The sequence below is a fragment of the Vanessa atalanta genome, chromosome 14 (genome assembly GCF_905147765.1).
Source record: "Vanessa atalanta chromosome 14, ilVanAtal1.2, whole genome shotgun sequence".
NCBI classification, from domain to species: Eukaryota; Metazoa; Arthropoda; class Insecta; order Lepidoptera; family Nymphalidae; genus Vanessa; species Vanessa atalanta.
Genome location: NC_061884.1, coordinates 11101229 through 11124838, shown reverse-complemented (window position 1 = coordinate 11124838; position 23610 = coordinate 11101229). Strand labels below are relative to the sequence as shown.

General features: G+C 31.1%; 1 protein-coding gene across 2 annotated transcripts; it reads left to right on the top strand.

Annotated features, from left to right (window-relative positions):
• The first annotated feature begins 470 nt into the window (after window positions 1-470).
• On the top strand, window positions 471-23166 carry LOC125068864. Of its 2 annotated transcripts, none has more exons than XM_047678210.1 (3): window positions 471-490; window positions 15987-16159; window positions 20016-23166. In XM_047678210.1, exons 2-3 carry the CDS (start codon window positions 16008-16010, stop codon window positions 22780-22782), a joined length of 2919 nt encoding a protein of 972 aa, XP_047534166.1. In that variant the 5' UTR covers window positions 471-490; window positions 15987-16007; the 3' UTR covers window positions 22783-23166. The 2 variants fall into 2 exon arrangements, with proteins under 2 accessions (XP_047534166.1, XP_047534167.1); XM_047678211.1 differs by lacking the exon at window positions 471-490 and adding an exon at window positions 6839-6895.
• Window positions 23167-23610: the final 444 nt, after the last annotated feature.

Genomic DNA, 23610 nt, shown 5'->3' with positions numbered 1-23610 from the left:
GACAAAGAAACAACTAATGATATAGGAATCACAACTGAACCACTCGAAGAAATTGAAAGTGCTGATGTATAAACTATCAACGATGTTTATTGAGCGATGAACGGTAATGTTCATAAATAAAAAGAAAAGTGGAACGAAGTACAAATATTACTTAATAGCCGCAACAAATTTAAATGTGCACCCGGACAAATCAATATTAACAATTTTGATACAATATTTAGAGACGTTTAGATCGTAAATGATTTTGATAATAGTAATAGTACTTATTTATGTAATGAATTCGATGATGGCATTCGTGAATGTTGTGTGAATGTGAATTGCATAAATGTTATGTTAGATGCAAATAAATATCACATATAAGTTCGTGGTCGTTGGAATAACGTCTAATGTGCTATAAATCATGACGTGGATTTAAATTACACGTACCCTGTTATTGAAGAAGAGTTGTTAACGGAAGATGAAGAAGAGGTCAAGGAAATTGTTTTTCTGGGTAAGTAATTACTTTCGCTAGACCACTTTTTAAATTAATCTCGAGTTTCTAAGGAAAGCATAATATTATCTTGATATTGGTACTGTATTTTGTAATTGCTGTCCTTTTTAATACCATAGCTGTGACAGAGATGGAAAATATTAGCCCTGTTTTAGCAGGTATTTTTTGATAAATGGTATAAAAGAATACCATTAATTCTATTAACCAGTAAAAGTATAGTCTTCAAAATATAAATACTTAATTTTGTCAAATCACTTCCTTGATAATATAATTAAAATGAATGTTCTATTGTGTAATTTTTAGTCTATAAAACTAATTAAAATACAAAATGGACCAATTTTAAAACTGCTACAGTTTTTTTCAAACATATTCAACAATAACTAATTTTATTTATACTTTTCGTATAACATTTTGTTACTGATTTCCGGTCTAGTTCGGTTATAAATATTCCACGGAACCCCAGGGGTCCATGAACTTCGGATCAATGTTACTAATAGCTAATCCATTGTGTTTTTAAACAGAAAAACAACCTGATGGACACCATCAATAGTAACTTATTTACTTTTTCTTTTAAAAGAAAACCGTAAAGAAAAATCTTTTGATGAATAAAAAACTAACATTCGTATCGCGTTTATTTATTGCATTTTAGTTTTTTTTTTTATTTACAACATGCAATGAAACAGGTACAACTTCATGATGTTTATAAATTTATAATATTTAAAAAATATACGAAAGTAACTCTCTCTGTTATCTCTCCGCGCTTTAATCGCTGAACCGATTTAGATGAAATTTGTTATGGAGTCCTAGAGAAGGAAATAGGCTACTTTTTTTTTTAATTCACACCACTATAGGAAAAGTTTTATAAATTGCGAGCTTCAAGTTCAGCTCTTATGATATTACATGAGCAATTCTTCTGCACGTATTTATTTCGTTAATCTTAGAAAATATCCTAATGATTTGGCTCAACTTTTCTATTAAGATAAGGTATTCGTTTCAAGTTCATTCATAGTCTTTCCTAGATTTTTTTTACTAAAAACAAATACACATATTTTTTGTAAATAACGATATTAAGTAGATTTAAGCGACACTCGGTCGCCTAGGTATTAATAGTATTTTATGCTAATGTCTAAAGATAGAGGAAGGAATTCTAAAGATAAAAAAGAGGCACTACAATTTATTCTACAGTGTAGTGCCTTTAAATTATTTGTAATCTTTTTGCCAATAACAGTTTTAGACACAAGCGTAACAATTATTTGTGTTCAAAGTTTCATCTCGATTATCTTAATGTACTTATAGAATACGATGAAATGTCTGCGCTTAGTGTTAATTTAAATATAGCAATCGTTGCTTTCTTTAACTAAATATATCCCATGTTTACGACACAGTCAAATAAACATTGATACCTAAGGCATATTACTCAATACAAGATTACATCAAAGATAAAAAGCGTGGATTTAGTATATTTTTTTCTAGGCAAAATATAATATTTATTTTTTTAACAACGATCTTAGTGGTCATTTAGTGTGTACACCGGTTTTCATGGGTACGCCACTCCGAGGTCCCGGGTTCGATTCCCGGCCGAGTCGATGTAGAAAAAGTTCATTAGTTTTCTATATTGTCTTGGGTCTAGGTGTTAGAGGTACCGTCGTTACTTCTGATTTTCCATAACACAAGTGCTCTAGCTACTTAAATTGGGATCAGAGTAATGTATGTGATGTTGTCCAATATTTATTTACTTAACTGACATACTCTATAATTGAAATGGTGGAAAAGAGCCAATACTAGGTTTCTTGCCGGTCCTTCTCAAATTCAAAAATGCTTCTATGAGCTTTTTGAATATTTTGATTTTTGATGTATTGTTTTTCTAGAACACAAAATTAGGTAATTTATTTTAGTTTTTAAGTTTATAAATGTCAATTTACATGTTATTGCAATTTTAACTTTTTAATGAAAATTACATCAGGAAATTAATTTTAATTTTCGAACTTTGTTTTATTGTAATGTGATTTTTTTGGTGTTTTCCTTCGAAAAGCTTATCAAATAATTAAAAACTTTATTAACACAAGAATTATTAACATTAAATCCTTTTTATATTATTATTATTATTTATTATTGCGATCGAAGGGATATGTTGCAAGGTTCACTGCCACCATTCTACGCGGTTATGAATTGTATAGTAACTATTTTTAATATTTATCAAATAATTAAATAGATATATAAGGACATATTACTCAAATTATTATTTTATTACTAATTCATAATTACTAATTATTAGATAATATTAATAATTTGAACCCTACAGCGACATCTAGTGATGAATATTGAAACTTTGTGTTTCGGTTTAGCGACATCTATCAACTTAGATGTGCATTACGTACTCTGCTCACCACTACGAACTACTTTATATGTCTCCGCACAGATGGCGCTTATTACAATTTTAAATAATATAATAATCTTTATACAAAATTCGTAAGCTTTATTTATTTCGTGTGCATATAAATCATTATTGTAATAAAATAAATTTGAATGTTTCTTATAAGATAAATCCTTCCTTTTATTCGTCCTTTAAATAGTGTGACAAGTATTCAAATAAGTTTTTTTCAACTATGAATTGAGGCGTTCTTATATTAAGTTAGTATTTTTTAATGTTTTTTCTAATCTTGTCAATTTCCAGTTCGTTTTGACGATGCCGTGTGTACTTTCTTATAACTGTAAGGGAATGCTTACGAAACACACATTTGAATTTTAAATAACTAATTATCACCTGTGTGTGTTAAATAGTAAACTGGTTTAAAAACAGGTCCTAGTGGAACTCCAGCATTTGTTTGATATGTTCGAAATTCCTTCTAAATACAGAAGTATGAGGTGTATCAAGCGCACACGAAATAATCTTCTTCAGATTAAAAACAATCCGGATCCAAAAGCTAATCAGTTATTCTACTGCCAAACAGCAATACTTAGTAGATATTGTTGTGTTCCGGTATGAAGGATGAGTGAGCCAGTGTAACCATGGGCCGAAAAGGCCTTAACATTTTAGGTTCCACGGTTAGTGTCGCATTGACGATGTAAGGAATAGTTAATATTTCTTAAAGCGTCAACGTCTACAGGCGGTGATGACTTGCATGGGAATTTAAAAAGTAAAAAGTTTTACTATTTAAAATTCTAATATTGTAGAAATATACAGAAACATGCTTGTTATTTATAAAATATCGTCTTACTTATTCGATTATGAGTTTATATAGATTGTTAGATTCATTTAAATTTCCATAGTTTAGGAAATTTGTTAATTTTGTCTAAGAAAGCATGTTTTGTGAATATCAAATTTAAGTAAAATACGAAATATTAAAATGTTGGTACAAATAATAGAAAGAAGTGTTTTATGTTTCAAAGCAAAGACATTAGTTCCAAATATACTGATAATCGCGATGCGCGAAAATAAAATTGCGAATGAATATTGGCTTACGCAAATCATGGAGTAATTGTACGATGTATGTATATAGAAAAAAAGAATGTCGAAGAAATAATGGTGATATCTTGTAGACGTGGTAAATTGATAGGTCTTTAATTTTGTAATATAAAGGTCTCCAGGTGATAAAAAACGTCAAAAATAAATGATTTCTATCGATATATAAAATAACAAATCAAATTGCTCGAAAGGGATTGCTTAAAATAAAGTTTTCTTTTACTTTTTTTCTTTTGTATGGTATATCGATACCATCGAGGCGGACTGATAATTGAGCAACCTGACGGTTAGTGATCACCACTGCTCATAGACTTAGGCCGCCATGTGTAATTTTAACCATTCCTTACATCAATACGACATCATGTTCCTTGTGTCTGAGGTTATATCAGATCACTCACCCGTTAAGCCGGAACACAACAATACTAAGTAATGATATTTGGCGGTCGAATATATATTGAGTGGGTTATAGCCTACCACATGGGCTTGCACAAGGATCTACGACCAAGTAGAATACCGAAATTTTGGAAATTATTGTTCCACGCTTATGAAATACGGCTAAATTGAATAAACGAACTATAATACTATCGCATTTTTTTCCTGTTCATCATTACTCTAAGAACGAGATAGATTATAATATTGACAGCTTGGTCATTAGCATTATTTTTAAATGTGTAGCCTAATCATGCTCCATAGAACAAATGTCAAAAATCTGTCATGTTAAGGTAACTTCATATTTTGTATAAAAAATGTTCATCAAGTCTGCCATCAAAATTCAGAACGCGTAGATAATCGCCACAACATAAGTAGGTTCATTAAAACCGGCCGGCCGTGTCGTGTATCACACACTACTCTTTATTTATTAAATTCAACGTCTTATTGAGCCGAGATGGCCTAGTAGCTATAACACGTGAGTTTTAACCGATGATAGTCGATTCAAACTCAGACTGACCCAAAATATACTAGTAGTGTTATACTGAATTTTAGTTCGTTTATTTTGTGTTTACATTTCATCTCATGCTTGGTGGTGAAGGAAAACAACCTCAAAATCTGGATCTGTATCACCAGCCTGTGGTGGAATAAATTCCAAATCTTCCCTTTAAAAAGAAAATACAACGTCTCATAAGCTGATGTCATATATTATCATGATGCTATAATAAAAAGTGCTAAATTATATTTTTAATTGGTGGGATATGACGCCTGTCGAGTCTGTAGAGATGTTTAATTTGATTGTCAACTAACTTCAATGCCAACGACAGCGTGGTTAGCTTATAATGCCTCATATCCCTGTATCCTAGGTTCAAACTCCTGGACGATCAATAAATAGTTTTTGTGTTTTTCCGACGAGAAATTCAGTAGCGGCCCTAGTATAAACTTTTGCTATATAGTCAGAACCAGATGAACCATATCGGGGCCTCTGTGCAATGTACCCTTTACCCTTTGCTAACTTTCTATGATACATTTTTTTTTCAAATACAAAGGAGTTTTATTCACATTTATGACTTTTTACATATTACGAATATATTTCATCATCCTATTCTAATATGAAAAAATTTGGTTTCAACAACTCCATTGATAATTACTTTTAAAATCTAATTTACCAATGTTTAGTCTATGGCCTCAAGCCTATGCGAGGCGTCTAGGCAGGAGCTTTCACTGTTTATTGGATAATCCTTCCTCGCTTTTAATATGTCCTGCCTGCTTAGCCTCCCTTGAGTGAGACCGTGGCCGAAATTAGGTCAGAAGGACATCACAGACAATTATCTTTGTCACTGTGTATTCACTTGATGACAGAAATGGTCGCAAATATTCGTACACACAAATAAAAATATACTCAGAAAGTAAATCTTTAATTATAGGGGATTCTAATTTACTGCCAGGTGAAACTACAAGGCAAACTGTAAAGGTATTATTTGAAACTCACGAAACTAATACAAGACGAACTGTATGTATACTCTAAGAAGAAACTCGCAACTCACTGCACACGAGCTTGAAATGTCTGAACGTGACAGACGGACTTATACAAAACACTGCTTAGACGTTGTACGTCTGGGTAGCTACCACCCATCTTATTCTACCGCCAAACAGCAATACTCAGTAATGTGTTCCGGCTTGAAAGGTGAATGGGCCAGTGTAACTACAGGCACATGGGACATAACGTCTTAGTTCCCAAGGTTGGTGCCGCATTAGTGATATTAGAAATGGTTAATATTCTTAATAACGCCAATGACTATAGGCAGTGGTACCAACTTTCCATAAGGTGGCCTAATGCCAATCCGCCAATCAATGCTATAAAAATTGCGACTTTTAATTTGACTCATAATAATTTTTAAATTTATATGTAACGTATCAAATTGGCACATCACCGTAACTCGGTTGTTAACAATTCACGAGTGAAATACGAAGTGAATTCTTACAAAATTGATTACGTACACTGTTGATTAAGTACATAAAATTATAAAATGTTGACAAAAAGAATTAAATACATTTGTCGTACGTACGTCCTATTGATTAAAAAATGATCCAAAAATGTGTTTTCTAGTTCAGGACTTTTCAACTATGGCACATTTCCACAATATTAAACTTAAATTGAACAATGACTTAATATTACGAGGGTTGGAGGGATGGAGTAACAATTTAAAAAAAAAAACATTTGAAGGTATAAATAGGACGACGACAACAAACGAAAACTTCTTTTTAACTGTAAGAGCTCTATGTAAAGTATTATGATCAGGTTCAGACGTGTTGTCTGGAAATCCCTGTTTTAGTAAAATTTAATCGTGTGTTGTAAAGTCGTGCCTTGGTCGTCACGTGTATAATGAATGAGATAAGAAAAACCTCGGAAGTAGACCAATATACCGTTGTCCGTAGAACCCATCAGTTGCATCGGAATTCTTGTGTTTGACGCGTGTGTGCTTAGCACTGACCGAACGGGTTTAGTAACGGTAAGTGAGACGATGTTTTTTTTTTTTTACTTTTAATGGGTGTTGTACTATATCCAGATATTAAAATAAAGGTTTTTTAATAGGATAATGTATTTTTTGTTTTGTATTATTGCTTTGATAGGAGTTTGTTATCCATATAAATATAATTATTATAGGCCAAAAATGTGTATCTATTTTTAAACAATCTGCTTGTATATGATTTTTAATCACTTATTTTACTAATCAAAATTTCATTAAAATAAAATAAATTTAAATATTTTAGTAACTAAGCTCCAAAGTAAGGCTTAATATATTTTAATTTTATTAGGAAATATAATGTAAAATTCATTCGTCTGAAAATATTTTAGGTCAAATTTAATTTTTAAATTAATTCGTTAAGGTTTGATGATTGGAGTGTCTCGTGTGCTTGACATTGTATAAAACACTAGGACGTAGAGTTCAAACAATTTAGAGGTAACATAAGAAAAAAATTTAAGTAATGAATAAAAGTAAATAATAACATGGGATACGAATATATATTTATAATACGTAATTATTACTTTCATATAAATTAAATATATTTTTCAGAAAACGTGTCTAAAGCTGATGATGTTTTTCAAAAAAAAAAAATTATTAGACCTAATTACCGTAAGAATTACTTTTCATAACATTCATAAATTATCTACCAAATTAAAATAAGACTTTTTTAATGAAAAAAATATATTTATACTTATTTAATTGCTGAATTAAATGTAAAAAATAATATAGTTTCGTAATATAAAATCTATCGAGAAGAACCTGAAAGGAACTCACGAATAATAAAAGCGTATATTATGGATGTTAATATGTTTTTAAAAAGTTAGCCCAATTCGTTCACAATTCCGTAGTTCCTTTAAATCACTGAAACATATACATGCAGAACCAATGATATGATAAATTAACATTGACCGCCAACTTTATAATAAAATGCGTCTGATTTCTACTTCTTTCATAATACAAAGGTCAACATAGCACGCATCATATTACTTATAAATCTTTCAAGCTATTTCAGCTTTTATAACGTTACAGTAAAGTTCATAACAGTGCGCTTGTTTTTATTTTGTTTAATGACAAAAGTAGGTGAAAGTGTCAGTTGTATTAATTTGCTAGCTCTGTGGCTAGTGTTGTGTTTCCCGAGACTTTGACATTTGGGTTACTTTCGCCGCGACGCTCAGGGCTTGGATACTTCAAGCTGGTTTCATTACGTCAAAATTTGTTTTCTCTTTTTTAATCCCTAATATCTTTTAATAAAATACAGAAGGATACAGGATTTACGAGACAATTACGTAGTCTTAATCTTCTACTATATTTCATCGGTACATTTTTTTAAATATCAAAATAAAACTTTGCTTACAAGGAGATTATTATACAACAAATATTTAATCCAAATTTCCATAAAAGATTATTAAGACAACAATAAAATTAAGTCCAATGTGCTATATTAAGTTTGTTAAAAGATAGATATAACATACGAGAATATTCATTATTTTTTTATCAGCCATTATTAACGTTTCGGCAAATTTCCCCTATTTATTATATCATTAATAATAAATCAGGACACTTAACTAGGTTATAGAAACAAAGACAGCATTTAAGGTGATGTTCCACATTCCGTACAATTCGTCAAGCAACGGGACCGTCAGTCACGACCAAAAGAAACAATTGATACATAATTGTCTTATGACTTTCAACCATTTTGATGTTTTCTATGGGTGGGCTATTTCTTTTGATGTTTTGTTTTGAATTATTGGAGAGAGGAGCAATGTCGTGACTGACTGACTATAAACGCTCAGCTCTTACTACAAGACAGAGACTTAAAATAGGGAGGAGAAATTCGTTTTATCAAAGAATTATTGGATATAAGTGTACTTGATCGTTAAAGTTTCATTTTTGGTCAGATAAATGTTTTATTATTGGTAATTCCTACAATTTTATTAACGCTTTTTTAATCAAAATGTAAGATTATATTGATTTGACTATATGACATTATTCAAAAAAGTTGGTAAATTTTTTGGAAGTTGGTAAATGAACGAACCTTAAATTTAAGTATTTCATGCGATTTGCTACAAACTCAGCTATATTGTGCACTATTCATTGTAATACAACACTATTAAACTTAACTACTTATATCCACTTTAATCATACTTCCAAAACTCCGATAACAGTTTCGGCGACATTCAAAACACAATTTTTTTCGTAAATCCATAGTGAATATCATAGGTTAATCAAGCTATCGACCAATGATATCGCGTCAATTTGCAGTCAAATGTTGTTTATTTGGCTGTTCTCCTGTTATGGTAATAATTTACTATTTACATTTTGTCTCCATCGACTTTGAAATGTTTGGGATTTCTGCGGAACCTTAGAATTCATAATCATCACTTATTATGGGTTTAGTTGATTTAAAAATGTACTTACCTTTTCATATAACTATCAACTGTTCTATTATTGGCTTTAAACCTGTTTGTTCTTTACAGTTAAACCTTAAAAGCTTTCATCGCTGAGACAATAGACTTTACCTAAAGGGTGTTATATTTCATATCTTAGGCTTATAGACAATTGAAATGTCTCAAATAATATTTTTTTAAATAAAAAAAACCCCTGATCCTATTAATATAAAAAATATCCCTAAAGTTTGATTAAAAAGGTAAAATATAATTTTCTTATTTATTTGAAACTATTTTGTTCTTTTGTAATGAAAATCCCACTATTCCGCTTTTGGGCAATTTCAATCTTATTTGGATGGTTTCTATTAAATGTTACCCGAATATTACATTTATCGACAGTTAAAAATACCCTATTGTATAATATGTTGTTTTAGTTTTCGTATTCTAATATCGTTATTTTCCTTCGTTTTCTGTCCAAATATTGTGAGATTGAAACCCGACTAGGATATAAAAAAATAACCGCATAAATATAGTATTACTTACAGAAACTCCTTGCAGGCAAATACTTTAAAAATATAGAACCCATTATATATTATTTTTGACATTATACAAAAGCACGTGCTCTCTCAACACAACTAAAATTATCCGAAACAAAAAAAAAAAATGACGAAAAATACAATTCATTAAAAATTTAAACTCCAGAAACTACTTATATCACCGCAGAATACGTCCATACAAATGAATTCCTCTATTATTACTCCGTGTATACAGGAATTATTATAATTATAATTCCACTATTATTATTAAAATAATGATATGATTTCGCAGATTAAATAAAGCGGAACATAGCATCAGACGTGTTATGGTCGGAATAATAGTGTGACATAAACGGGAAAGTGTTTCCGCGAACTATGTGTTACTTACTTACTCGCCTGTGACTAAGGTTTTATAAAAACAAATGCAATATGACTTGTGACTGAATTCTTTTTTCAAAATCAAAAATTCAAAGCAAATTTTGATAGCAGAGATTTATGATAGATTATCTGGGTAGGTATCACTCGTCAGATATTTTGCCGCCAAACAGCACAATACTTAGTAATGTTGAGTTCGGGTTTGAAAGGTGAGCGAGTCAGTATAACTACAGGCTCAAGGGACATCGTTTTAAACCTTGGTGACGTATTGGCGATATAAGGAATAGTTAACCGTGGTCCATTTCTCCGTCCATTTACCGATATCATAAAGCAACATTACTCAATAAGTTCTTACGTTGTAAGTTTTGAACCATGATAGGAATTAAGAGTAGACAAGGTGGTCTAACTCCCGAGGACTTCAGAAGAAAGGCCGTTGAAAGAATCCTTTTTTAGTATACATATTTCAATAATTTCTGGAATACTGGTTTTACGCGCTTAAAAATGAATTAAATCTTCCACTTGTTTTTTGGTCTGTGAAACTTTAAATCCGGCTCTGGGTTGAAAACAATTTGAACGTAATATTCTTGTAATTGCTATTTGATGAATTAAATCAGTGTTGTGCATACATGTCAGTTATCGTACAAAACGAGATGTTTCATGTTTTGATTCGAGAAAAGATTGTAGTGTAGTCGTTGATAAGGTGGTAGAATACCTTGCCCTATTTTTTGTAAGCTAGCCATTGGTATTAGTGTGAAGAAACATGTGGTGACCATTTATGTGGTAACATCCATAATGACATGTCACTTGTTTTCCAGACCAAAACGTATTAGCCAACGCTAATACATGTCCCCGTAAAGAATGGGTCTTTTCATTTTTCAAATCTACATAGATGTTACGAGTATGTACATAATAATTACATGTTAGTTGTTTCCAATGAAACATGTTATGAAATGTTTTCTTAAAACTCTATCTGTATATGTTTTTCAATATTGTTACGCGGTCGTCTTATGATTCAGATTTAAAGGATACTGAAAGTAATGGTTTCTTTTGTTTTGTATTTGAAATGGAAAGGAGTAACTACTGAGTTTCTTGTCTGTTCTTTTCGCTAGAACCGAACCTTCGATGGTGGCTTTACAATTAATACTTATATTATAAATATCAGAGTTACTCTATCTGTCCGTTTGTCTGTCTGTTTCGCTTCCATGGCTAACTACTGAACCGAATTTGAAGAAAGTTGGTCTGAAGCAAATTTTAATCCTCAAGGAAGGACATAGTCTTCTATAACTTACGATCAACCCCTTAAACGCGAACGAACCTGCGAGTGACAGCTAGTTAAATCAGTTATATAGAATTCTGTAAAATGACGATAAGGGTAGACATTTTATAGATATTTATGTTTAACTATTTTTTGTAAAACCATACTTGAATATTGTATTATTTGTTGCTTTAATGTTAATAACAACATAATAATAATGATCAAGACTTCAAAAATAGAATTATATTTTAATATCAAAGAAATAACATACTTTTTGTTCCAATAGTTTTATTTTGCATTTTAGTACCTAATATATTTTTTTGTGTGATCCACAATAAACTGAATAACCAATAAATATATATTTAATCTCGTGGTGTAAAAGTTCATCCTACAAGTGGCTTTCGTGCTGAGAAAAAAAAAAAACAAATAGTATAAACACGATTATAGACTGGTATGAACTGACGGTGTCGTGAACTGGTTTCAGCACACAGGTTATGTTTGAATACTACAGTAGATAAGATGTATAATACCGGTTTAAATAGATTCGAAGTCGTAGTAGATTTTTAAGCCATCGAAATATTTTCAATTGAATGATTTTCAAAACACGGTGCATTTTCTTCATGTACACTTGACACTGTGAATGTAATCCTAGCGTTCTGCTGTTGGAAAACTAGTGGATCGAGTAGAAACGAGAACGCATTCCTATACGTGCGTCTCCAGTTATATGATTAACATAATAGTCACGGTTAGATTGTTTGATCGCAAGATGTGGGAGAACGCGGGCGTACTAGCGATTAATTATTGGCACCTCTACATAGCGATGTATCTGGATAGTCTATCATAAAACGTGTATTGGGTTCCACGATTGCTCAGTCGAATGATTACAGATGAATGAAGACACAATCATTATGTCCAATATGATAAATAACAAGTCCCCGTTACTGGAACAAAAATGTTCTAGTTCTGTGCTAAAACAGTCACTTTACAGGGACCAACTTTAGGTCCTTTACTATTTTTCATATGCATAAATAATCTTTTAACCTTTTGTTGATTCTGTTTTAAATGCAATTCCAAATTTTAGAATACAATCGGGATGTTATACTGACAGTGGCATAACAGTACCTTTTCAAAAATGTAAAGTATATACTTAATAATATTGATTATATTGATAGAAGCATTGGTAAACTCGTATAAACGCAAAAGTACCATTTGTTTCTTTACTTTACAAATACTTTTAGCATTTCTAATTAATAATTTCAAATAATATGATTATACTGTATAAGGCGTATTACAAATTAAAATATGTACTTAAACAAAGTCGTGGAAAGTTAAGAATAGTTGATAGTCATACCAATATCATATTTTAGAACAATGTTGTTAGAGACTTTTGTGGTTACCACCATAGGTTCTTAACTTACAATTTTTTTTTATAAAATTGTAATATTTTAAATATCGCTCATTAATTGGACCTCATTTAGAGTACACCTTCCATGTAGTTAAATAGATAAATGTTACGGTCAAGTACAGTTTAAAATTGATTCAAGCCGTTACACGAACAGTTTGTATTATTCGGTCATCAATGAGTTCAAAGTAGTATTAGTAATTGCCTTTATTATCTCGTTGCTGGGCAAGACCTTCTGTTAAGAAGGTTGAAAGTTTATTTTATTACACCTAACTAATACAAGTTAGTAGCTATAAATGTAGTAGATTCCATAACACAAGAAGGATTCTTCTTGATGTCATTCAATCATAGAATGAATATAAAAAATGAACACCTGTGATTTTTAGTCGCCCTTTGGTCTTACGCGCGGTGACTGGGATTTTGTAACCTATACATAAGACAGGGCAGATCTTTGCTTAAGACCTAATGTTTTATTGCGTACTGGGCTATCTCTACTCTAAGATTTATTAATTTAAGACATTGTCGTATACGGTTCAAGATAATAAAAAGAACACTTTAATTTCAGCCTTAAATGTGGATAATATTCATCTTTGTGCAGTTATTTCGCCCATAAAAGTAAAAGTAGGTGATATCATACATAAACGAAATCAGTTTAACGTTTGTAGTAGAAGATTATTGCAACCGCTTAATTTCGACCCAATTTTATGAACAATATTTAAAAATCGAATCAAAAAAAATGTTCGGTTAAATGTTTTATCTGAAAACGTAGAAATTGGAATAAGAACGTTAAGTGCGGTTTTGCGGTAATGGACTAAAGGAACAATCAGAGTATACCTTTTTAGAGATGCCTTTCTAGCCATCTGATGGTAAGTGGTCACTACTGCCTATCATTGACAATGTATGAAAAATTAATCACGCCATTTACCGTCAATGTGTGTATAAGTATAGGAACAATGTTGTATATATCATATAGTAATCCAGCAATACAAATTATTGCTATCTGTTGATTGAATGATTGATAAATTTCTCAACTACTAATTGCAGAAAATAACTTATAAATAAAATAATGATTTAAAATTTATTTTCATACCTTAATTATAAAAATTTATTATTCTGATTTATCAAATCTATATAAAAATAACTGTTGTAATCCTTCTGGGTCACTTTGTAAGCCACTGGGTTTCGGTTATAGAGGTCAATAATACAAACATTCCAGTTGCCGAGAGGGGTCGTTGGCCTTTTGAAATGGAAATGATCAAAGCTCGACAAAGACGTCACTCGACAGTCCGAGTATTTTTATTATAGCGTTTAGCGAAAGTTGATCCAATGTCTTTTTTTTATATATAGCTGTTTTTGGGCCTATTTTGAATCGTGAACTCTTTTAATGTATGAGAAAAAAATACAAGTATTTCTTTCTTTGAAAAATTATTAATATATTATCACCTCCAGTTAAGCTTAAAGTTTGATTTTGGAGTGAAGACGACCATTGCTTAATATGATTGAACTATGATCTATATACCTATATATATATATATATATATATATATATATATATATAATTAATATATATATATATATTAATTTTTAAGCAATAAGTGCTTTTGGCGGAAATTCTAATATATTGATTCGGAAGATAGGAACAATGAGGTTTAGCTGACGGTTACGGTGTCATTATTACAATAAAATATCACAAATAAATATTATTGATTTTTAAGAGTGTGTCTGAGTTTCTTGCCGGTTCTTCTCGGTAGAATCTACATTCCGAACCGGTGGTAGCTTTACTTAATATAAAGTTTCTGCTTCATGTAATAATTAATACATACATGCATTCTTAAGGAAAAATCACTGGTATTTTAATAAAATTATAATTGACTTGTAAGTCATGTCCAAGTTCATGACTCAAGTTGCTTAGGTAAATATTAAATGCAAATGAAAGTCACAAAACCGCAAAAGTGAAGTTGATCGTGAATATTTAATGTATTCGTAAACATTTCTATTTTGACTAATGGGGATTTTCATTTTTTATTTGGAATTTTGTATTTTGTCTTCCATTAACATAATACGGTCATTAAAGTCTCAAATTCTTAATAATAATATTTTTTTCTCTAGTAGAAGGCAATGACCGTTATGACTTAAATTTGAATATACTATCGAATTTAGACGTCAAAGAAAATTAGGCCTTTGATTTTAAATGAACTATTATGGTGTAATCATATTTAAATGGAATAATATACCGTTTTAATTTGACCTAAAAAAACAAATACATCAAGATTATTCTAAATCACGTAAAAATTATTCAATGTATCAATTTAAGAATAACAGTCACGGAAAGAGGCTTTAATTTAATTTAAGTATTTATGTTATAAAAGCGAAGGTCAACGTAACGGTTCTCACATACACGGCTCCGATAACTTAACGGACCGATTTCCCATACGACGACTTATCTCTTGTTTTTTATATTTTTATACCGTTAACACAATGTTTGTCAATTTAATTTATTTATATAGTCGTTTTATAGCTATGAATTATGTTTTATTTACAAGTCTAATTAGTTGGGAGCTGAGCTGGCCCAATGGTTAGTCTACTTGAATTACGGATTCAGACCCCAACAAGTACCGGTGTATTTGTGTCGTCTTGTGCTCGGTGCATACAAGCAGTTTGATATCAGAAGAATGTTACTGTACTCAATAATTAATTATATCAACACGTCTGTTTATTAGAGGTATTCTGTAAGAAGTCATCTGAAACTCACCGCCGAAAAAAAGCGTGAAATGTCACAATTTGAAATGCGACATTGATTATAATAATTATTAATAGTATTTACGTATCAACAAAAGTCGATTAGTCAATATTTCATAAGTGAGATACGAAGTGAAATCTTACAGAATAGCACTGCTGCTACCGATAAAGGAGGAGTTTCTAACTTCAACGATCAAGCTGTTCGTATTTCAACAAGAAACACAGTACAGAAAGTTTCACTGGTAGTAGGGCAAGAAGTTGTTTATACATTTAAGATATCTAGAATACAAATTGTGAAGCATTGTTGCGATACAAATATATGTATATGTAAATTAGATTTTATTTGATATGATTCTAATTTATGTTTCTATCTTTTCAGGTATAAGGCGAGTCGTTCGTAATGGCGCGTCTAAAAAGTGATTGTGTTAAGTGGACTTTAGTTTTAGTGTTAACTATATTTAGTCAATATGTTTATTCGCGGCCTCAGCTCGAATCGACTACATTAGACGTAGTCCAAAATATCGCAACGGAAAAAACAGAGGATCTTATGAGGTATAATCAAAGACAAAATAATGACAGCTTTTATTTGTTTCAGTTACCATTAGATAAGGTTGATAATAATCATACTTTAGCTAATACGGGTAGGGTTATAGATGACAATTATATTAAAAGTAATAGCATTTTAAATTCTCAATTAAATATGACCAATGATGTAGTTAGGAGACGAAGTCGTCTTTTACGAAAAATACACAAACAACGACCAAGTTTTGATACACAAATAAAAAACAGTGAAATACATGATTATAATAAAAAGACCGTACAGTCACAAGTGAATGATAATTTCTTAGTAAGTAGAAATGTAAACAAACCAGTTATCAAAAAAATTGTCACGAAATGGACTGACAACTCTAAATATGACGATATAAATATTTCTCACGAAAACGATGATTCTGATGAAAGAGACGCTTCCAATTTTGTAAATATTTTTAATTCAAACATACAATTTAGTAGTACAGAAAATTCTTACAATCCTGAACAAAGTAACAAACATTCACATAATATACAATCTCACAATAAACGATTTACACATACATATAATAAACCTATGCCTTCATACTCAGAAGAAATCCAAGTTTATTCTGACAATTTTCACGTGATAGATAATCCATACGTAACCCGACCTAACTATATCTTCACAACTCCTACACCAACACCGATTATAACAAATGTAGGTTATCCCAAACCCTGGCATCATGTTCAACCTAATAAAAAGCCAACCACTACAAAACCAGTTAAGACATACAAACCAAAAAAGCCAGATACACATCAAATTTATAATCAGAATTTTTCACCAAATCTTAACAACAATTTCGACGTTACTACTTTTCCACCCATAAAAGGATATACAGATAGAATCGTTATACGACCTGAAGAATATAGTGCCTCATCTGATGATTGTCCAACAATATTCGTAACACTAAACAATACATTTCAAGGTCAAGCAAAAGAAGCTTGTCCGGATCTTAATATTGCAGTTAACACAAATGTTGTTAATAAGAATGTTGTAATAGAATCCGAGGAAGACACAGACACGACATTAACTGACGTATTTGGGCTACCGTTTGATAATTCTGCTAGTGATGAGGGTATTAATGATTATGAAGAGTCTCAAGAAAATGACCAACAAATAGATAGTGGGTCAAATGAAGGGTTAGAGCTATCTAGTTATAATGCTGCAAATAGTGTTTCTGCAGGAGAATCATCTGAACCAGCTAATATTCCTTCACCAAGTACAGCATTATCATCTTATACAAAGCCCAGCCGTCCAAATGATAATGATGACGATATGTTTAGTTTTTCATTTGTTATAGACTTCTTTAGACCTGCATTAAGTGCATTCAGTTGGCTAGCTGCTATCAATCCTCTCAGTTTTAGTGCATTATCTTTCTTTTTAACTCCATTAATATTAATATTCGCTGGCACCTCAGGACTCGCTGCTTTATTTTCACCATGGGCTTTATCAGGAAGGGAGGCTACAGATGTATATATTAGTAGGCCACAATGGGAATGGGATGATTATTATAAAACATGGTATTTAAATTCATTCCCTTCTAGCAGGACATTAGAATCAGAAAATTCAAGAAGTACCATAAAAAGTATTAGCATTAGTAAGTCATCATGGCTTAACAAAATAAAAGAATTCTTAAAAGCAATGACTAAATTTAACAAAGACAAAGTAAAAATAAATTTAGTAAATAATAATCGTAAAAATAAGAGAAAGAAAAGAGAAACTTGGACTATTCGAGTAAAATAGAACTTCATAAGAAAACATACTCGTATAAATTATTTAAAATCAGTGTGACCTAATTTATTTAATTTGCACGTAAAGTTAGATAAGTTTTAAAAGTAGTTGTAAATACTTTTATTACAAAAATAAATTAAATAAGTTTTATTGCATATGAATAATTAAATCTACCGTTAGATGGTGACTTTCTTTTAAAAAAATATTATATTTGTTTTAAACTCAGTTTTTAGTTTATTCTTGTTTAATTAACTAATCATAAACTGCTTCAATTGAATAGGATTAATATCTCGCCTGTTAATTTATTTTTAGCGAGTAAGCGCTTCCTTTTTGATTTAAGGCATTTATCATATTAATCTTTATATATACCATAAGCTATTTATTTTATTATTAAAAAATTATATCAGTAAGAAATTTCACAATCGAGAGTCAATCCCACCTTTATCCTAGCTTTTCTGTAAGAGTCGAAAACGAACGAAGTTGGTTCTTACAGATTAGTACAGCAAGTCTATCTGCCACAGGGGTCATTGGCTGTATTATAATAATTTAAACATTATAATTATTCATTATCATATATAAATCTGAAAAAATAATAATAGAAAGAATTGTTTATAATTCTATTTGAGTCTTTGTACAATAATGTTTTCTACACTTGGGGCATAGTTAAAGTACATTTTATTCTTATTTAAATATGAGATTACTAAATCACGAAGATCTGTCAATTTTAAATGAACGTTATCATGTTACTTACGCTGTTTTATTATTATTTATATATTTTTTTCTTATTTATTCTTAATATGCATGATAGATATCATCAGGTGTCTCTGGAAGTCTAACTTTTGTATACTATATCAAAGCTTATATATTATAGCAGACACATTAGCTGTCAAACGACGGTTTTGGTCATATTAAATTATAAAGTACTCGCGACCCGCTGCGGCGTCGCAAGATTGCAATTTATATTTTTATTCGCTCACACTAATACGAAATAAACACTTAAGTTACTGAAAAAATCCTGTTTGTTGGGAATTAGATAAAAAAATATGTCAATAAAATTGGTTTTAAGCTAGGGGAAGGGAGTTAGCGAACCGTATATAATTATATGTATAGATATAATTATATAGATCATTTTGTATTTATAAGTAGGTATGAGCCAAGATGGCCCAGTGGTTAGAACGCGTGCATCTTAACCGATGATTTCGGGTTCAAATTCAACCAGGCAGGCACCACTGAATTTTCATGTGCTTAATTTGTGTTTATAATTCATCTCGGCGGCGAAGGAAAACATCGTGATTCCTCACCTGCATGTGTCTTATTTCAACGTGATTCTGCCACATGTGTATTCCGCCAACCCGCATTGGAGCAGCGTGGTGGAATATGCTCCAAACCTTCTCCTCAAAGGGAGAGGAGGCCTTTAGCCCAGCAATGGGAAAATTTACAGGCTGCTAATGCTAATAATGGTAATAAGTAGGTGACTAACCAAAAGTAAGAAATTAAGTAAGGTTTCAATTCAATCGGATAAATGAGAGATTACAATATGTTGTTGAAAAATAAACAAAAAAAATCCGGTGTACATGTAACCTTGTGAGTTAAGAATAGTATTAGTACCTATATTATAAAATTTAACTCGTAGTAGAGATGAATAAAAAGCTAGGTTATGATAAAATAAATTAAATAAAAGTTTTCAAAACTTTTGTTTTAATATCAAATTTTACGACTTACGACTATGTGTAATGTACCTATATGGAATTTTCGTAAAACTCAACGATTTATTAACGTTAACAACAAACACTTTCTTGTATAAAATTATTAAGATATAGTATTTATATATACGCTTTAGAATTTAAAAAAAAAAAAACATATACATTAGCTGTTGTTTACTTGTAGAAAATTAATTTGTTACGCTAAGATTCCAAGTACCTCTTGTGATATTTAATATAAATTAATAATTGTTAATAGATTAACTTTACAATAAAATAAATAAACAACTATTCGTTTTATTATTCCCCTTATTACAAAAATGTTTTTTGTTTTATTTAGATTTTTTTTCTATCTATGTGTATAATTATTCAAGTTTCTATAATTTATTTTCTTTTCTTTTTGCAGAAATTCTACTGAAGTAATTTCGGAACCAACTAAGTGGAAGGAGCCTGAAAATGAAACTTTACCATCGACACCGAACACTTCAAGAGATGTAAAAAATAAAGTTCCAGTCATTGGAGAATCCATTAAGAAAGTTGCAACACAGCTCCTCGATAAACCCAATAAAACGATCGAAGTACCAGTTTTGACAGATACCAGAATACCACCAAAAGTAAAGACTCAGTTCGTCCAAAAATTAAAAGTCAAAACTAGAAATGAAGACGCTGATGCCATTCCTGAAAACTCGCATACAGGCATTGCTGTTCCAGTTACAATGGAAGAATTAGAAATGGAAAATAAAGACTTACCCAACGAATCATCTACAACAAATGAAGGAATATCCACTTGGATATTGTTAAGCAATCCTGTTAACAAAGATAATAATTCCGTATCGACAGAGCCAACACAAGCAGAAGAGATTCAAAAGAAACAGAAACCTACCTTATCCAAAAACAAAAACAAGAGGCCACAAAATAAATCTCCGGTGGCTAAGCGACCAATTATTGGAAGTACAAATAAAGCTGATTTGGTAGCTGGCGGTTCGGCAATTAGTGAAAATGTTTACAACAAAATCAAGGATACAGTACTATCAAATGTACAAAAGAATAAAAATACATCTCCCCGTACAACAACAACTAGTAGCACTACTCCTACGCCATCGACTGAAGCTTCAACAACTAAGGCAACTGTTTCAGTTATGCCTGTTGTCAAAGTTACTTCGAAGCCAGCTAAAAAATCTCATAAAAATAAACAAAAAACAAGTACTACCACTACAACAACTACAACTACGACCGCACCCATTGTTAGTGAATCAGCGGTATTACCGATGGAAGCTAAGGAACAAGAAATTGAATTAGAGATTAACACACCAGCCACAACAACTAAAAAACCAAAACGAACATCAAATAAAAAGAAGACAAAAACGAAGAAGCGTAAAACATCAAAACCGAAGCCTGAGACCTCGACTGCGGTATCTGCAGATGTTAAAACATCCAACAAAACTAAAACAAACAAGAACTCAAAGAAACCAGCTAGTATTAGTAGTAGTGTAGGTCCATTTACTTCACAAATTTACAATTACTTCTCGAGAGAAGTAATGCCTTCAGTTGGAGTTAGTGTTCTGGGTCTAGGATTAGTAGGACTCGCTAGCTACCTGTTTTTCCCCTTTGGTACTCCTGTTAGAAGAACTATTGAAGTTGATAAGAAGGACGATATTTATAGACACAATGCTGAAGAATATGCAAGTGAAGGTAACGGTCAACCTGAAGAAGAAATGCTTGGTACTGTTCTAGCTGGTATGCCTATTCATTCGAAACAAAAACTCAATCCATATGCCGGTCAAATGGCTTATATAAATAGGTATCCCGTTAAAAAAGATCAAGATTTAAGATATCGTCATGTAGCCAACAATAATTATGAAACAAATCACAATAATCATTATCCGCAACAAAAGACAGGAATAGCCCACGGTGCCGTTTATCCAGACTCCTTTAATTACAATCGTTATCAATACGAAACACGACATAATAAAAACGCTTATACCACGGAAAAAAAATACGATAAAGCTCAGACGTATAGCCCTTATCCAGCGGTTGAGCCAATTTACGCAGCACCTGAAGTTGAATCTACTGGTATATCATCATTTGGAAATGATGCATCAAGTTCTGTTGTTTATGGAGTGAAACCATCAGGAGATTCAGACTTTAAGCCGGTTTATCCTTATGAAACACAATTTTATAGTGAGACAACGAGTAATCCTAATATTATGACATATCCCCCGACATCAATGTACTTAGGTTCCAACAATGATGAAGAAGAAACAAATAATAGCAAATATTCCGATGAAAAAAGTGCCGACGATGAATCAACAGATAATAAATTTGTCGTTGGAAATGTACCAAAAGAGCTAACAGAAACAGCAACACCAATCGTAGTACCCGAACACGGTCCCAGAAAGTTAAATAGGAAAAGAAGAAATGCTCGTCGTAAGCGAGGAATTGTAGGATCAATTGAAGATATTTTAAAGGCTGCGAGGGAAAATAAAGAAAACGAAATTTTTATAAGCAACGAAATTGATGACGGCCTTGAGGCTCCGACAAGACGACCTTCTTTATTTGAAATAATGCAATCGACCAACGAAGAAACGACACCAGAAAACAAAGAAGTATTTACAGTATATGCGGTATCAGTTGACCCCGCTAAAGAATTCCCACAAACTGAAGTACCTAGTACAATAAAAAATCAGGTAATTGAAAGCGTATCAACTTTACCCGTTGACGATAAAAAAGGTAAAGCAACTGAAACTGAAATGTCGAATGAACTAGACGTAACGACAGATGCTTTTAAAATTTTTGAAGTATTTCCTACGAGTAAGTCAGATGCCAGTGAAAAAAGTAGTCCTTTGATAAATGATAATAACAATTCGAAAACAGATTCCACAACACAATTCAAAAATATGAATACTGAAACAACAACTGAAATCCGATCGGAGACGACGTCAACAATGCCTCCTTCACCCCCACCAGTATCAGTAACCAGTAAACGACCAAGGCCTTCGTACGATCCAGAAGTCATAACATATCCGCCCTTACCGAATTCTGGAGGCAATGGATTTTTCGATTTCCTTAAAAGAATCGTCGAATTCAAATACAGACTAGGATTAAGCATTTTACAAAGTACTTCCGAGTCTCTTAATAGATATTTACGAAGCTTAGACGGTAAAAGCTTTTGAAATACAGCTTGAAGACGATATATTATTTTAACGTACATAATTATAATTACAAAACAATATGGACGACAAAAAATAAATATGTTTAGCTCTCTGTAGTATTATTTTACCGCCTTATTAAAAGAGGTGTAATTTCAATACCGTTAAAATATTTAAAACACACCCCACAAATTTTAATTTAGGCTCAATGTATTATTATCGTAAAATATTGTATGAAGGCATTTTATAATATTATTTATAGTTAGTATATTTTCAGAACGTTATCCTCGACTCAGAGACATATTGAGGGAAGCCTGCTGAATTTATATTGTGATATCGAATTTAATTTTTAAGCTTATACTGTTAAATTTAATAGCACTGACTTTTTAATGGTTTTTTTATTGGTTATTACAATGAAACGAGAGTATTAATAAAAAATCTAAAGGAAGACTGGGTCGTGTAAGACTACAATTTTGTATTCTCAATTTTATAAAGACATTTGTAACCGTTTTTATTAAAATAGTTTGATATTTTTCTATTATAAAATTATTTTGTGTAAATATTAAAAAGATAAATAAAAAAATTTATGTTTAATTTTTCAATGGTTTTTATTTTATACTTTCTAATATCTTATTACAATATTAAAGTTTAGCAAATACATTTTTTAAATGACTACTAAAGCCATCTACTGATAAAGTGGTAAACTTGATTAAATAATTTATGTCTAAGTAAATGTTTTGACGTTTCAACAATAGATGGCGCTTTTAATAAATAGCTATCATTGCTGCCACTTCTGTACGCGATCACAATTAAAATTTATGAGTTAGCATTTTAATTTTGATTTGTATAAAA

Coding starts and splice junctions, on each gene's coding strand:
- LOC125068864 (XM_047678210.1), top strand. CDS start 16,008: ATGGCGCGTCTAAAAAGTGATTGTGTTAAGTGGACTTTAGTTTTAGTG. Junction 16,160..20,015: donor AAAACAGAGGATCTTATGAG/GTATAATCAAAG, acceptor TTCTTTTTGCAG/AAATTCTACTGAAGTAATTT.